Raw genomic sequence first — 16,558 nt, 5'->3', positions numbered from 1 at the left:
AGTACCCTGTCCCTGCCTTCTCCCCATATCCCTTGATCCCTTTAGCCTTAAGAAATATATCTAACTCCTTCTTGAATATATTTAATGAATTGGCCTCAACTGCCTTCTGTGGTGGAGAATTCCACAGGTTCACCACTCTCTGGGTGAAGAAATTCCTCCTCATCTCTGTCCTAAATGGCTTACCCCTTATCCTTAGACTGTGACCCCTGGTTCTGGACTCCCCCGCCATCGGGAACATCCTTCCTGCATCTAGTCTGTCTAGTCCTGTTATAATTTTATAAGTTTCAATGAGATCCCCTCTCATTCTTCTAAACTCCAGCGAGTATAAGCCCAATCGACCCAATCTCTCTTCATATGTCATTCCTACCATCCCAGGTATCAGTCTGGTGAATCTTCGCTGCACTCCCTCCATGGTAAGAACATCCTTCCTCAGATAAGGCGACCAAAACTGCACACAATACTCAAGGTGTGGTCTCACCAAGGCCCTGCAGCAAGACATCCTTGTTCCTGTACTCGAACGCTCTCGCTACGAAGGCCAACATACCATTTGCCTTCTTAACCGCCTGCTGCACCTGCATGTTTACCTGTGATAAGGTGCTATATCTACACCCAAGTCTTTCTCTTCTTTCTCCACCCTCACCTCACCTCTGCTCTTTCTTATTCACCTGGAGCTTAGGAACCAAGAGCAGTGATTACAGGTTCATGCAAGGAAGTCTCACCTCGGGGTCTGCAAAAGTCTCAATGAATCTTTGAAAAGAGTAGGTTCCGGTCTGCAGAATGAGGTCTCCTCCTTGGTCAGAGCTTGGCCCGCACAGAACCAAGAGCTTATGGCGGGACGAGTCTGTCACGAGTGAGTGAACCTAGAACAAGACACAAGAAATGACGCGATTGGAATCCAGCTCCGTCCGACCCCGCCACGATGCTTTCCGCCTCCACACTGCCCTTGAGCCAATCAGGGAGCTCCTGCTCCGTACAGTGGGTCCAGCCAATGACATCTCACACATTGGGGACCTCCCCATGTCAGTCCAACCAAGGGACTGGCAAAACAAAAGAGTTCCAGTGCCGGTCAGTCACTAAGCAGTGCTGAAGGTGGTCACGAAGAACTCTATGACCCAAACTATATATCTTACATATACATCAAGTTAGAAACTAGCAGATTTCCCGTGGAATTGCTCATGGAGCGTCGCTGGAGACGCTATTTCATGGCAATAGCTGTGTTCTGCCATGTAGCACAGTGTGTTAAAACAGACACTTATTCACCATGACTGAATTAAGTCAAATTGTATTCTTTCCAATCAAGATTTGGTGCTGGGGAAAGTGCCACAGGAAGTAAGTGCGACATTTATAGAAAGTGTGCACTGGACACAAAACTTTGAATATATTTCTATCTGTACGTTAAAAATCTCCCACCTCTCTCTCGCTATCAGAACCTCGCTTGTTTGTATTTATCGAGATGGTATTGGAGCCCTGAAATTTCCTCTTGTCCTCCCGAAGCTCCAAATACACCGTGCTGAGTGCTTTATCTCATCAATGTTCTTTTGAATCTTGGTCCTTCTCTTCATTTTCTCAACACAAACAAATGGTGCCATTCTCCCCTCCCAGCCGCAGAATGACATGAGGTGACGACTGACCATTGGCGTCCGCTGCAATGGGGGCAATAACCTCTACAGTCAACAGCCCCATTCTCAAGCCGTGTACCATTCCCGCGCTGAGAAGGTAAGCTGGGGATTAATGCCCATCAACGCAACTTAAACTGGCTGCTGTCCAGGATGGCTCACCGTCCAGTGTCTCCCCCTCATACCCTTGGTGGCACGACTTGTTGTTTAGGTACAAGCTATTCTCTTCCTAACTCCTCGCTATCTCTCCCCACCTTCCAAAACCTGCACAAAATCTACCTCTTCACAGAGCTATGGGGAAAGAGCGGGGAGGGGGAGTGGGAATAATTGGCGAGCACTTTCAGAGAGCCGGCACAGGCACAATGGGCTGAATGGCCTCCACCATGATTCCGAGTCAAAGATGCCTTCAGTCACCTCCCAACTCGTCTCCTAACTCCCTCCCGTGTCCCTTTGCAACGCTCCTTGGGATGGGTTGCTGCATTAAAGGCTGTACACAGAGGAGAAGCTGCTGTGGAACCTGCCGCGCTCCGGGTGGTCTGAAGGGGCATCGCGGGCATTGCCCAGCTGGGGGCTCACAAATACGGCACCAACGTTAAAATCAATCACGTTGAGCATGGGCATCGAGCAGAAATGGGAAACCGGGAACCAATTTAAATAACTACACCCGTGCACAGGGAACTCCGAGTCTCGTTCACCCCGGTTGTGAGCTTGCTTCCTAACAATCGGGGGGGGGGGGGGGGGGGCATCTCAGCTGAAACGGGATTTTCCTCGTTCTCCAGCAGGAATCACCGGAGACAGGGGTTGCCAACCCTCCAAGCTTGTCCTGGAGACTCCAGGAAGTGAAGACTGATCTCCTGCTGTGAGCAAAACCCGGGAGAAAAATCATGGGAACGTTAAAAAAGTGTGGTGTAGGGGGGGGGATTTTCTTTGAAGACTTTCATTTATTAATTGTAAAAATATTGGAGATGGGGTAGGAGGAAAAAAAGCCGTTCGATTGACAAGTCAAGATTAATCCAATCGGGTAACAAAGAATCGCTTCCCTTTTCCGATTGGCCATGGGAAGGCGGTGCACCTGGAGGATGTACCAATGGCGGGAGTGTGGGGGCGGGGTTGGCTCGAGGTGGGAGGTCACGTGATGAAGCCTCCAGGAATGCACCCAACCGCAGTTGGCGACCTTAACAGGACAACAGCTGGGAGCGTCAACCCTGTTTGTTGTAAACTTTTGTAGATTTAGATCAAATGACAAACCTTGGGTTCCTTATTGGACAAGTTAAATCTGCTAATGTTTGAAAACTACAGCCGCCATATTAGGATTTGAAGGATTAAGTCAACGTTTAAAGGCAATTTCTACTGGAGAGTTTATGGAGGTCTGTAGCTTGAGGAGACATGGCCTTAAAACTCATGTCCGAATAACCAGTAACAGATTTTACTTTATGGTAATCAAGGGTGCTCCTTAAACAGGCCGGGGCCCTTTTCTCTAGAAAAGAGAAGGCTGAGGGGGTGACCTAATAGAGGTCTTTAAGATAATGAAAGGATTTGATAGGGTAGATGTAGAGAAGATGCTTCCCCTTGTGGGGGAGACCAGAACTAGGGGCCGTCAATATAAGATAGTTACTAAGAAATCCTATCGGGAATTCAGGAGAAACTTCTTTACCCAGAGAGTGGTGAGAATGTGGAACTCGCTCCCACAAGGTGTAGTTGAGGCGAAGAGCATAGAGGCATTTAAGGGGAAGCTGGATAAACACATGAGGGAGAAAGGAATAGAAGGATATGCTGATAGGGTGAGATGAAGAGGGGTGGGAGGAGGCTTGTGTGGAGCATAAACACCGGCATGGACCAGTTGGGCCGAATGGCCTGTTTCTGTACTGTAAAATTCAATGTAATTCTATGAACTGTTCAGCGTTACCTCAGAGGCGACTGTGTCTTCAGTAGGATTAACTAGGACCACGGTTTCCAGGATATCACTCCTGTGGTGAAGTGTCTTCTGGCCTGGAACGAAAAAAGAGAGTAGATTTTGATTGTCGAAGCCTCCAAACTGACCACTCTGCAGCAGATTAGAGGATCGGCAACCCTCGAGGATTGGCCTGGGGTCTCCAGGAATGAAAGCATCACCAACTCACAGCCAGGTAGCCAGGATTCAGGGGCCGCAAGTCACAGGTCGGCCACCACTGCAGATACCAATTTGCCTGCATTAGTCAGCAGTGCACAAAAAAACCCCACACTTACACTTTCCCAACACATGGACGCCTATCTCTGAAAACTCCCTATTTCAACAGCAGCAGAATACAGTCACTCCGTTTATTAATCTCATGCATTAAGGACTGGGTCGACCAGCCGGAGACAGAGACTGCAGTGATAGGGAGAAAGGAATTCGCATTTCTACAGCGCCTTTCACAATCTCAGGACGTCCCAAAGCTCTTTACAGCCAATGAAGTACTTTTATTTTTTGAAGTGAAGTCACTGTTGTAATGTATGAAACGCGGCAGCCAATTTACGCACAGCAAGCTCCCACAAACAGCAATGTGATAATGACCAGATCATCTGTTTTTAGGTGTTGATTGAGGGATAAATATTGGCCCCAGGACACCGGGGAGAACTCCCCTACTCTTCTTCGAAATAGTGGCCGTTGGATTTTTTACGTCCACCTGAGAGAGCAGACGGGGCCTCGATTTAACGTCTCATCCAAAAGACAGCACCTCCGACAGTGCTGCACTCCCTCAGCACTGCACTGGGAGTGTCAGCCTGGATTTTTGTGCTCAAGTCCCTGGAGTGAGACTTGAACCCACGACCTTCTGACTCAGAGGCGAGAGTGCTGCCCACTGAGCCATGGCTGATGACACATGGAGCTGGACTACACCCAAGAAATACAGAAACCACTGAACTTTAAAGGTGTGAGCAGTAAGGCGTGCCCAGATACTTGGCATATTCAGTGTGTGTTAATCGATCTTTAATTGTTCCACATCATATCGGGAAAGGGAACATGGCCGGGGGGGGGGGGGGGGGCAGGGGAATCATACAAGACACAATCTTTAATCAGACGTAGAGAAGATGTTTCCACTTATGGGGGAGACTAAAACTAAGGGAGATCAATAAGATGGTCGCTAATAAATCCAACAAGGAATTCAGGAGAAACTTCCTTACCCAGAGAGTGGTGAGAATGTGGAACTCGCTACCACAGGGAGTGGTTGAGGCGAATAGTATAGATGCATTTAAGGGGAAGCTGGATAAACACATGAGGGAGAAAGGAATAGAAGGATATGTTGATAGGGTGAGATGAAGAGGGGTGGGAGGAGGCTGGTGTGGAGCAGAAACACTGGCATAGACCAGTTGGGCCGAATGGCCTGTTCCTGTGCTGTACATACTGTGTAATTCTAGGTAATCAATTCTACATGCAGAAACTAATCCTTGAAGTTGACTGGCATCCTGTACAGTGTATAGGGAGCTCCCAACAAACAGCTGAACACACCCGAGCAATCCGTCCCCTTGAACAGGATTGCCCTATAGTCTCCAGGGATGAAAATTAATCTCTAGGACCCTGCTGTGAGCAACCCTGGGGAAACATTGACAGGGGCATTTAAAAAATGGGGGGCTTTTTTCCTCCCCATTTCCTTTCAACATTTTGGTTTACTAGTTATAAAAATATTGGCAATGGGGAAAAAATCTGTTTGATTGGGTGAGGTGGTGGTAAGCAGGAGGTCATGTGGCAACCTTGAGGTTGCGCAAGAAAGAAAGACTTGCATTTCTATAGCGCCTTTCTCCACCTCAGGACATCTCAACGCGCTTTACAGCCAATGAAGTACTTTTAAAGTGTAGTCACTGTTGTAATGTAGGAAACTCGGCAGCCAATTTGTGCACAGCAAGCTCCCACAAACAGCAATGTGATAATGACCAGGTCATCTGCTTTTTAGTGATGTTGATTGAGGGATAAATATTGGCCCCAGGACACCGGGGAGAACTCCCCTGCTCTTCTTCGAAATAGTGGCCGTGGGATCTTTTACATCCACCCGAGAGGGCAGATGTCTCATCCAAATGACAGCACCTCCAACAGTGCAGCGCTCCCTCAGTACTGCCCCTCCGACAGTGCAGCGCTCCCTCAGTACTGCCCCTCCGACAGTGCGGCGCTCCCTCAGTATTGTCCCTCCGACAGTGCGGCGCTCCCTCAGTACTGCCCCTCCGACAGTGCGGCGCTCCCTCAGTACTGCCCCTCCGACAGTGCGGCGCTCCCTCAGTACTGCCCCTCCGACAGTGCGGCGCTCCCTCAGTACTGCCCCTCCGACAGTGCGGCGCTCCCTCAGTACTGCCCCTCCGACAGTGCGGTGCTCCCTCAGTACTGCCCCTCCGACAGTGCGGCGCTCCCTCAGTACTGCCCCTCCGACAGTGCGGTGCTCCCTCAGTACTGCCCCTCCGACAGTGCAGCGCTCCCTCAGTACTGCCCCTCCGACAGTGCGGTGCTCCCTCAGTACTGCCCCTCCGACAGTGCAGCTCTCCCTCAGTACTGCCCCTCCGACAGTGCAGCTCTCCCTCAGTACTGCCCCTCCGACAGTGCGGCGCTCCCTCAGTACTGCCCCTCCGACAGTGCGGTGCTCCCTCAGTACTGCCCCTCCGACAGTGCAGCTCTCCCTCAGTATTGCCCCTCCGACAGTACAGCTCTCCCTCAGTACTGCACTGGGAGTGCCAGCCTAGATTTTTGTGCTCAAGTCTCGGGAGCGGGACTTGAACCCACAACCTTCTGACTCCGAGGCGAGGGCGCTGCCCACTGAGCCACGGCTGACACTGGGAATGAACTGTCCCACAATGAGTGATCATCACTTATTAAAACTGTCAATGAGGAAGCCCCTGTGGGTTCTCAGTCAAGTCCTGCGATTCTTTAATTTCATCCCTCAAGGACCCTCACAGCTTCAGTCTGACGTGGCACCAATGAAAGAACTCAGAGTGCTGAGTCAAGCCTAGGTCGCCTCTGGCCTGTTCTACAAGTAGACCACGTGCCTCTCCTCGCAGTTGCAAGAATCGGACCAGACAGGAGATAAAAATACAATTTTTTTTTTTTACCCAAACACCCAATAAAAATAAAGATCAAAAAATGGTAAGAATCCAAGTTACGTGTCGAGACGCCCCCTCCCACAGGGGTGCAAGTTCCAAGTTCTCGCGCTACGTTTTCAGAAGTTCTAATAATATTTAGCCGAGGTGCAGAAAATTCTGTGCAACCATTTCAAAGAAGACTCTCTCCCAAAATTCCTTCTGCCTTTTGACAATGGTTAGATGATAAATAAGGACTTTTTAGGGATCATGCAACGTGCAGCCCAACATCACTATTACATTTATTCTCTACCACCACCGCCCCCCACCCACCTCACCCCGCCTCGTCACTGGCTCAATCAATATCCAGGATTAAAGAGAATTTCGCCCCTCCCCAGGTGATACAAGCCATGTGTAGATCCATGCCTAGGAACAAGTCATTTTAGGCAAAAAAAAATGCTAGTGGATACATTTGAATGAACACTCGCCTGTCGAGAATCAGGTAGACAACCCGCGCTCCAAATACAACACCCTACTCCCCGTGTCGAAATCAAGAGTCATCGCACCATGTCCTAAGAGAAGTTGTACTAAACTTGTATCGAACCTTGGTTAGGCCACACTTGAAGTACTGCGTACAGTTCTGGCCGCCAGCTAGTATTATATACAGGATATAGAGGCATTGGAGAGGGTGGAAAAAAAGATTTACAAGGATGATATCAAAAATGCGAGGGTATACCTATCAGGAATGGATGAACAGGCTGGGTCTCTTTTCTCTTGAAAAGAGAAGGCTGAGGGGTGACCTAATAGAGCTCTTTAAAATTATGAAAGGTTTTGATAGAGTGGATATAGAGAGTCCCCGGTTCAGCCCCGGGCAGAAACACTTTGCAGTTGTTGGCGTATATTCAAGGCTGAGATGGATAGCTTTTGGACTCTTGAGGAATCGAGGGATATGGGGATAGGGCAGGAAGGTGGAGTTGAGGTCAAAGATCAGCCATGATCACACTGAATGGCGGAGCAGGCTCGAGGGGCTGAATGGCCGACTCCTGCTCCTATTTCTTATGGTCAAAAACTTTGGGAAAACATCAACTCAAGTTAAATTTGTGTGGTTTTTGGCCCAAACTCACTACAACTTTAACAGGTTACTGGGTGCTGGCCCAGTATTGGAAGGCAGGTATTAACTAGTACAATAACACAGCAGTTCATCAACGTTTCCGACATTACTACAGTGGCTACACTTCAAAAAAATACTTCATTGGCGTTTTGGGATGTCCTGAGGTTGTGAAAGGCGCGATAGAAATGCAAGTCTTTCTCTTTCTTTATGCAACTTATAATTCCTGTCATAACAAAAAACAGTATTTATTTTCTCTTCCCCAACCATGAGCCACGATGAACGTCTCCCGTACAGGAAACAGCAGAAGGAAGCTGTAAAACATCAGCTGAATTTCATTCTACGCCAGCTCGTGTTTCCACATAAAGCATCTGATCCCAATAACGCTGGACTCCAATCAACAAATCCCTCTGCAAAAAGGACGGGCTCTAGGATTTATCCTGTACAAGGGAGGCCAGAGTCCTCCAAATGAGCAATGGAATTGAGGTGCGAAAACTGAAGAAAACGGACAGATGTTTGAGAGCAAAATGGAGACCGTGTAGCAAATGCAACAGATGAATTTTGAGTTGGTTCCCTTCTGTGTAAAAACGTCGCTCTTTATACGGCCTCAATAGCTGCAGATCAAAAAAAAAATCCCGGGACTTATTTTTCCTATTTCAGTGAAAAGGCTCGAAGGCATGCCCAGCACCTTTCAAAGAACTCGACGTCTTGTTCGAATACAAAGATCAGTTCTGTGTTTGTCGCGCAGCCCCAATTAGTCATCTCTGATGACACATAACGGTACTTCAGTCAGTCCATGGCAGCTGAATGCGTAAAGCAGTCTGTACAATGGCTGGCTCCCCCCTTCCACACCGCCCCCCCCCAACCTCCCTACGACGCAATAGGTACCAGCCTCATTTACAAGTGCAAAGGGGGGGGAGCGTCCAGCTACTCACAAACAGCAGATGCCCTCGCCCGTCAGCCTTCGCCTGCTCCATCCGTCCGCTGGAAACGGTCGAGGGTTTGACCCACTTTCAGGCTAAAGCTGTGACGTGTGATTTGAATTGTAATGACCTTCCACCACTAATCCAATTAAAGCCATTCCACCAATTACAGCTCAAGCACTGTTGGTAGCAACTGGTTAGTCTGAGAGATTGGGGAGGGGGGAGGGGCCTAGCTTGGTTTCAGCTTTCTTCTCTCCTCATCGATTCTAGGAATTAGCAAACACTTCATCATCTCTTAACAGGCAATTCTCACTTTATAGGACAGTCCTTTGAACGACCCTCTCTTGTACCTCCTACACATTCTTCCTGTGTTCGGATCAAGACTCACTGCCTTGTCTCTCATTCTTAATTCATTCTTTCGCAAGGACCTGGAACTCCGCTCCTCCCTTGCTCTTCCCTTTTTTATACAAAAGCTTTGACCTCATCTCACCTCCACTCCGACTGGTTCCAATCTTGGTGGTGACCTGCACTCTGGGCCACGGCACAGATTGTTCAATTTAACAAAAATGGTGACTTTCCAATTTATCATTACGCAGTCGATAAACTCATTCCAATTCCCCTATGGCTTTGCCTATAGGCTCGGGAATAAAGGATGGCCCACACTAGCCGAGAGGCGGGATTCACATGTACCTGGTTATTATCCAGCATTAGCTCAGAGAGGGTCGTTAATGCCCCAAAGTTACGGAAAGAGAAATTGCAGTGGATCTACATGGAATGCACCCTCCTGACAGACATCTCCAGAAACCATCCCCAATCCTGAGAAACCATCACCAATCCTGAGAACGTTACAGTCCAGAGACTCGTGTCATTTGTTAACATTTGTCTGCACGACATCTTGAGAGAGGCCACAGGAGGGTCTGTCTCTGTTTGTATAAAAGGCCGTCACATTTCCCACTCAGCGCGCTCACAAATATACAAACAGCAGCAACAATTTGCCAAGAAAAAGAAAACACGCTGGATCAGGACTTCGTCAGTGAGGGGGACTGGGGGAGGGGCAAGACAGTCAGTGGGGGAGGGGGCATGTCCGTCAGGGGGCATGTCCGTCGGGGGGGAGGGGGTAAGGCCGTCAGTGGGGAGGGGCATGTCCGTCAGTGGGGGAGGGGGCATGTCCGTCAGTGGGGGAGGGGGCAAGGACGTCAGGGGGGGAGGGGGCAAGGACGTCAGGGGGGAGGGGGCATGTCCGTCAGTGGGGGAGGGGGCATGTCCGTCAGTGGGGGAGGGGGCAAGGACGTCGGGGGGGGGAGGGGGCAAGGACGTCGGGGGGGGGAGGGGGCATGTCCGTCGGGGGGGGAGGGGGCAAGGACGTCAGGGGGGAGGGGGCATGTCCGTCGGGGGGGAGGGGGTATGTCCGTCAGGGGGGAGGAGGGTGTATGTCCGTCAGGGGGGATGCGGCGGTATGTCCGTCAGGGGGAATGCGGCGGTATGTCAGTCAGGGGGGATGCGGCAAGGCCGTCGGGGGGGAGGCGGCATGACCGTCAGGGGTATGTCCGTCAGGGGGGAGGCGGCAAGGCCCTCAGTGGGGGAGGGGGGCAAGGTCCTCAGTGGGGGAGGGGGGCAAGGCCCTCAGTGGGGGAGGGGGGCAAGGCCCTCAGTGGGGGAGGGGGGCATGTCCGTCAGTGGGGGGGGGGCAAGGCCGTCAGTGGGGGGGGGGGGCAAGGCCGTCAGTGGGGGGGGGGGGGTATGTCCGTCAGTGGGGAAGGGGGCAAGGCCGTCAGTGGGGGAGGGGGCAAGGCCGTCAGGGGGGGAGGGGCAAGGTCTACAGTGGGGGGAGGGGGTATGTCTGTCAGTGGGGGAAGGGGGCAAGGACATCAGGGGGGGAGGGCAAGGTCGTCGGGGGGGGGGGTGGGGTATGTCCGTCAGGGGGGCAGGGGCAAGGTCGTCGGGGGGGGGTGGGGTATGTCCGTCAGTGGGGGAGGGGACAAGGCCATCAGGGGGGAGGGGGTATGTCCGTCAGTGGTGCGTGTCTGTACTGCAGTGCACAATTAAATATCACCGGAGTCTCTATAAATCTCTGCTCAGCAGTTGTACACAAGCCTCGCTCTAATTAATAATGGTTTGTCCTTTCAGCGACAGCTGTGTTGTGGTGGAACCTTCCAGAGGGTTGTGGAATGTTGGAAACGAGCTGCTTTGTTCATATTTAGCTACGTCTGGCCTCGGAGGTAAATTGTGGAATGTGAAATTACCCAATGGGCTCCAACCAGTTCAACAACAGCCAGAAATAAAAGACAGACTTGCATTTCTGTAGCGCCTTTCACCACCTCAGGACATTCCAAAGCGCTTCACAGCCAATGAAGGACTTTTTGAAGTGTCGCCACTGTTGTAATGTGGGAAACGTGGCAGCCAATTTGCGCACAGCAAGCTCCCACAAACAGCAATGTGATAATGATCTGTTTTAGTGATGTTGATTGAGGGATAAATATTGGCCGGGACACTGGGGAGAACTCCCTCTGCTCTTCATTGAAATAGCGCCGTGCAATGTTCCCTTTAAGCCGTGCATCCGCCTGGACCACCCGCGCAGCCGGTTCCCTGGCTTTCAAATGCAAAAACCGCACATGCCCATATTTTTGAATGGGCCGCACAGCCCCTTAAAGAGGGAACATTGGTGCTGCGGGATGTTTTTGCGTTCACCCGAGAGAGCAGACGGGGCCTCGGTTTAACAACTCAACCAAAAGACAGCACCTCCGACAGTGCAGCACTCCCTCAGCACTGCACTGGGAGTGTCAGCCTAGATTATCTGCTAAAGTCCCAATAACTTCATGTAGAACCTATGGGAAGCCTACAGTCTTCAGAAAGGGCAATACTGAATCGGTTGAGTCAGACTTGCTGTTTGCAACCTTGTTGGATAAAGCTAGGTGGGACAATAAGCTGTGAGGAGGACCCCCAGAGTCTGCAAAGGGATATAGATAGACTAAGTGCTAGGTGAGTGAGCAGTAAGATGGCCGATGGAGTATAATGTGGGGAAATGCAAGGTTATTCACTTTGGTAGGAAGAATAGAAAAACAGAATATTTTTTAAATAGTGAGAAACTATTAAATGTTGAGATTTAGGTGTCCTCGTACAGGAAACAGTGAAAGTTAGCACGCAGGTACAGCAAGCAATTAGGAAGGCAAATGGCATGTTGGTCTTTATTGCAAGGGGGTTGGAGTACAAAAGTAAGGAAGTCTTCGTACAGGGCCTTGGTGAGACCACTCCTGGAGTACTGCGCACAGTTTTGGTCTCCTTATCTAAGGAAGGATATACTTGCCTTGGAGGCGGTGCAACGGAGGTTCACTAGATTGATTCCTGGGGTGAGACGGCTGTCCTATGAGGAGAGATTGTGTAGAATGGGCCGATACTCTCTGGAGTTTAGAAGAATGAGAGGTGATCTCATTGAAACATACAAGATTCTGAGGGGGATTGACAGGGTAGAGGCTGAGAGGTTGTTTCCCCTGGCTGGAGAGTCTAGAACGAGGGGTCACAGTCTCAGGATAAGGGGTCGGCCATTTAACACTGAGATGAGGAAGAATTTCTTCACTCGGAGGGTGGTGAATCTTTGGAATTCTCTGCCCCAGAGGGCTGTGAATGCTGAATCGTTGAGTATATTCAAGGTTGAGATCGATAGATTTTTGGACTCTAGGGGAATCAAGGGATATGGAGATCGGGCGGGAAGGTGGAGTTGATGTCGAAGATCAGCCCTGATCTTATTGAATGGCGGAGCAGGCTCGAGGGGCCGTATGGCCGACTCCTGCTCCTAATTCTTATGTTCTGGTTACTACTAGTTGAAGCTTTAATCAGTTAGTAGAATAATTCCTGTCTGCACGATGGTGACAGCCGTTATTTACTACCTTCGTTGTGATTGTCATGTTAGCATCAGCTGTTTAGCCAAACACAAGCTGCCAGAATCCATTCATTAACAAAGTCTTTAGCACCACACACAGTGCACAAAGTCATTGGGAATAAACCTTCCGTCCTCTCTCCGCTTTCCTCCCCTCAACGCCCGGAAGTGCCAGCTTGTAGGGCAACATGTTGTTGTGATCTGGAACGCGCTGCCTGAAAGGGCGGTGGGAGCAGATTCAATAGTAACTTTCAAAAGGGAATTGGATAATTACTGGAAGGGAATAAATTTGCAGGGCGCTGGGAGAAAGAGCAGGGGGGAGTGGGACTAATTGGAGAGCTCTTTCAAAGAGCCGGCACAGGCACGATGGGCCAAATGGCCTCCTTCTGTGCTGTAAGATTCTATGATTCTAACAGGCCACCATGCAGTGTTTTCCAACCAGCCACATAAATACCGTGGCTATCCGAGCAGGTCAGAGGCTGGGTATTCTGCGGCGAATGTCTCACCTCCTGACTCCCCAAAGCCCTTTCCACCATCTACAAGGCACAAGTCAGGAGTGTGATGGAATACTCTCCACTTGCCTGGATGAGTGCAGCTCCAACAACACTCAAGAAGCTCGACACCATCCAGGACAAAGCAGCCCGCTTGATTGGCAGCTCAGCCCCTAACAACTGGCCAAATATTTTCTACTGCAACTATACAATCTGCATACCTCTGTGCTAAGTGTTGCGAGGAAACACCCTCCCTTTACACATACCGAACCCACTCAGAGTATTAGGCCTGCTTCATGGGTCAGTAATTCAACCAACTTCCTTAAAAAAATTATTTTACAGAACCAGGAGGGAAGGACCTGGGTCCCAATCAAACTGTGGCTCTTACAGAGAGTAGTTATACTGCCGCTGGTGCATTGTTCCCACTGCGCAGCAACGTTAAAGTGACAGTCTAACTTTGGATGATGCAACAGTGGGAGACATCCTTCAGCAGCCCAGCTCAACCCGCTTCAGCTCGACACTGCGCGCAGTGTAACTCCACTGTGGGGGCAGGTTGGGTTTAGAAAGTACTCGGGGACTGGTGGGACATATTACTTGCACACACACAGAGCGCCGCGTGCACAAGGATCGCACACGCACAGAGTTCAGTCTACGCGTGAAGCAGACGCACTCTCTCTTTCCCGGCTCAGAGGGGTGAATTCTCAGCCGAGCTGTATAAACCGGCTGTAAATTGATCGGACATTAGAAGCCACACAGACACGTGCACACACACACACAGAGACACGCACGCGCACACACACACAGACACCAGGCACGCACACAGAGACAGACATGCGTGCACACACACACACAGACACCAGGCACGCACAGGCACCACACACACACACACACACACGCACAGACAGACACCACACACCACACACAGACACCAGGCACGCACAGACACCACACACACACACACGCACACCACAGACAGACACCACACACCACACACACCAGGCATGCACACCAGGCACACACACACAAACACTTTTCTGTTTTTATTTCCATTTATCGGATACATCACCAGATTACCCGACAACCCATCACTCCTCAAGACACGGTGCCAGCACATCACCACGGCAACAGATTTGAAGGCCTGCGCTCCGCCAGACTAAAAGATGTTGAAAATCTTATCTCACCGTCATGGATTTAATTCAGTCCCCTAAATTCCTCACAATACTTTTGACAATATTTCGTTTCTAATTAGACACTCAACAACAACAACAACCACCACCTCACTCTGTCTCCCTGGTTACCGAGGACTTATTGCAGTGGATGGGCATCAACTCCCAGACCACAACCAAAGCATTGCGCATCCGACTGTAGAGGACGCAGCTCGCTCCCGTGACAGGGCGGGCAAGGGGATGCGCGGTTCGGCTGTGAAGCCCTTTGTGGCATCCTGAGGCCGCGAAAAGGTACTACATAAAAGGCAAGCTCTTTCTTATATTCCATTTAAAACCCAATCCTGGCGACACGTAACTACTTTCACGACTGAGATAGACAGGTTTTGTTGGGTGAGGGTATCGGGGGACATGGATCAATGGAGGTTAACTGGAGTTGTGGTACAGATAAGCCATGATCTAACTAATTGGCAGGAAGAACAGGTTTGAGGGGCTGAATGGCCTCCTCCTCTTCCTTAAAACCTACCTCTTTGACCAAGCTTTTGGCCACCGGCCCTAATATCTCTATGTGGCTCGAAGTCAAATTTTGTCTGATTTACGCTCCTGTGAAGCACCTTGGGATGTTTTACTGCGTTAAAGGCGCTATATAAATACAAGTTGCTGTTGTTATAAACTGTCAAGACTACCTCATCTTTTGCAGTGCACTGTGGGCTTTGACCCTTGAACTGCAATTCTTAAAAAAGAAAAAACATCTCTCATTCCCCCCCCGCCCCCGTCCAATTCTTTTTAAGGCTCTGATTCCAATACTGTTAAACATTCCTGTGCTCCATTGCAAAGCCTGGATCCCAGTCGGAGCCTACTCTCCAATTTCAACCCGTCGCTCGCGACGTAGTGGGGGAGGCCTCGAGTTTTACTTTTATGGCCATTGTTTATAAACACACGACGGCTCGGTAAGCTCGACAGCTGACTTATGCAACTATGAAATAATTCCTTCCAATCCGGCAGGAATTCAGGCAATGACATCAGCGGGTCAGGGGGGGTCGCATAGCTCAGATACTTGGTTTTCCAAAAATGGAACAAAGGGGGCGATTGGCCAACTGGTAAAAAAATATTCCTGCTGTCAACTCGGCCGGGGGTGGGGGTGTGGTCAGGGGTCACTTTAGGAGCTGCCTCAGCTATGCGACCTCTTAATTTATCACCACAAATAAGGAGAAAAAAGAACTACACAAGAAAGGATACTGTGCATAACAAAACCATACCAACGTGACTTGCTCCGAGGTTAACCGTTGAAGTGCTTCTCAACTTCGACAAATTACGGCCATTTTATCCAACCACAGCTTTCTAATATTTACCCGTTTTATATATTCGTAGCGCTCTTTATTTGATTTTACGGATGGGAAACAATCCTTAAACATGAAGCCCTCGATCTGCAGGCTGAAGTTTACAAGCAGTATACAATTGCGCTCTGACTGACCACAGCAACTTACCATCACCTGGCTCCGCCTATTCAGAGCAGGGGTCTTAAAAGGGATGGATTCAGCATCCCCCACAACTGTGCGCCAGACTCCAGTGAGCAATGCCAAAGGAGATCCGCCATATAATTAAAGGTCTTGTCTACGACCCCACCGTCAAATTTTAAATGTGCACTGAGAGTGGAAAAAAGGGTAACTTTGTTCTGCTTGGCTCAAACAAACCATGTGATAATAGGTAGGAAAAGGCACCCTCAACAACCCGACAAATAACACAAACAAAATTCAAGAATCAGGAGGAATAAATATAAAACTTACCCCTTATACCATCCCCTCTAATCATGGATAGCCACCTATATTGGGCAATGGACGCCAACCATTTCTCATCACCTCAATCACAAAGACGCCCCTTAAACCGTGTTATAAATCTCATCATCATCAAGAAACTACTCATGAAATAACGCTGGACGGCCAGCTGGTGGCGCCGTCCAAGGAGTATAAATACTCAAGCGTGGGCCCCAGCTTTCCAGGGACATTTTGTAAGACAAGGAACTAGTGAAGTACAGCTAGACCTCTATGTTCTGAAACAAGTTGATTAAAGCCTTGCTTTATGCTCAAACCAAGTATTGAGTATTGTGAGTTTTATTACGTCAAACCGTATTAAGCGGGCTGCCTGTTTCAGCTTGTTGGCTGCACCTTGTTTCCCCCCCTGGCTGGAGTGTCTAGAACCAGGGGTTACAGTCTCAGGCTAAGGGGTCAGCCATTTAAGGGCGAGATCAGGAGTAATTTCTTCACTCAGAGGGTTGTGAATCTTTGGAATTCTCTACCCCAGAGGGCTGTGGATGCTGAGTCTTTGAGTATATTCAAGGCTGAGATCGATAGATTTTTGGACTCTAAG

General features: G+C 49.7%; 1 protein-coding gene across 5 annotated transcripts in view; it reads right to left on the bottom strand.

Moving 5' to 3' along the window:
- Positions 1-16,558, bottom strand: part of LOC147097413 (microtubule-associated protein 1A-like) — a 165,314-nt gene that overhangs the window by 27,243 nt on the left and 121,513 nt on the right. For all 5 annotated transcript variants that reach the window (XM_085972367.1, XM_085972370.1, XM_085972369.1 and 2 more), the window contains 2 exons: positions 3,523-3,605; positions 720-860 (listed from right to left, as the gene is read on the bottom strand). In XM_085972367.1, coding sequence (XP_085828493.1) covers positions 720-860; positions 3,523-3,605 — 224 coding nt within the window. The remainder of the gene's footprint in view (positions 1-719; positions 861-3,522; positions 3,606-16,558) is intronic.

Source organism: Somniosus microcephalus, chromosome 32 (genome assembly GCF_052327205.1).
Source record: "Somniosus microcephalus isolate GS21.2 chromosome 32, FLI_Smic_1.0, whole genome shotgun sequence".
In the NCBI taxonomy this organism is placed as follows: Eukaryota; Metazoa; Chordata; class Chondrichthyes; order Squaliformes; family Somniosidae; genus Somniosus; species Somniosus microcephalus.
This window is presented reverse-complemented; position numbering and strand designations above follow the sequence as displayed.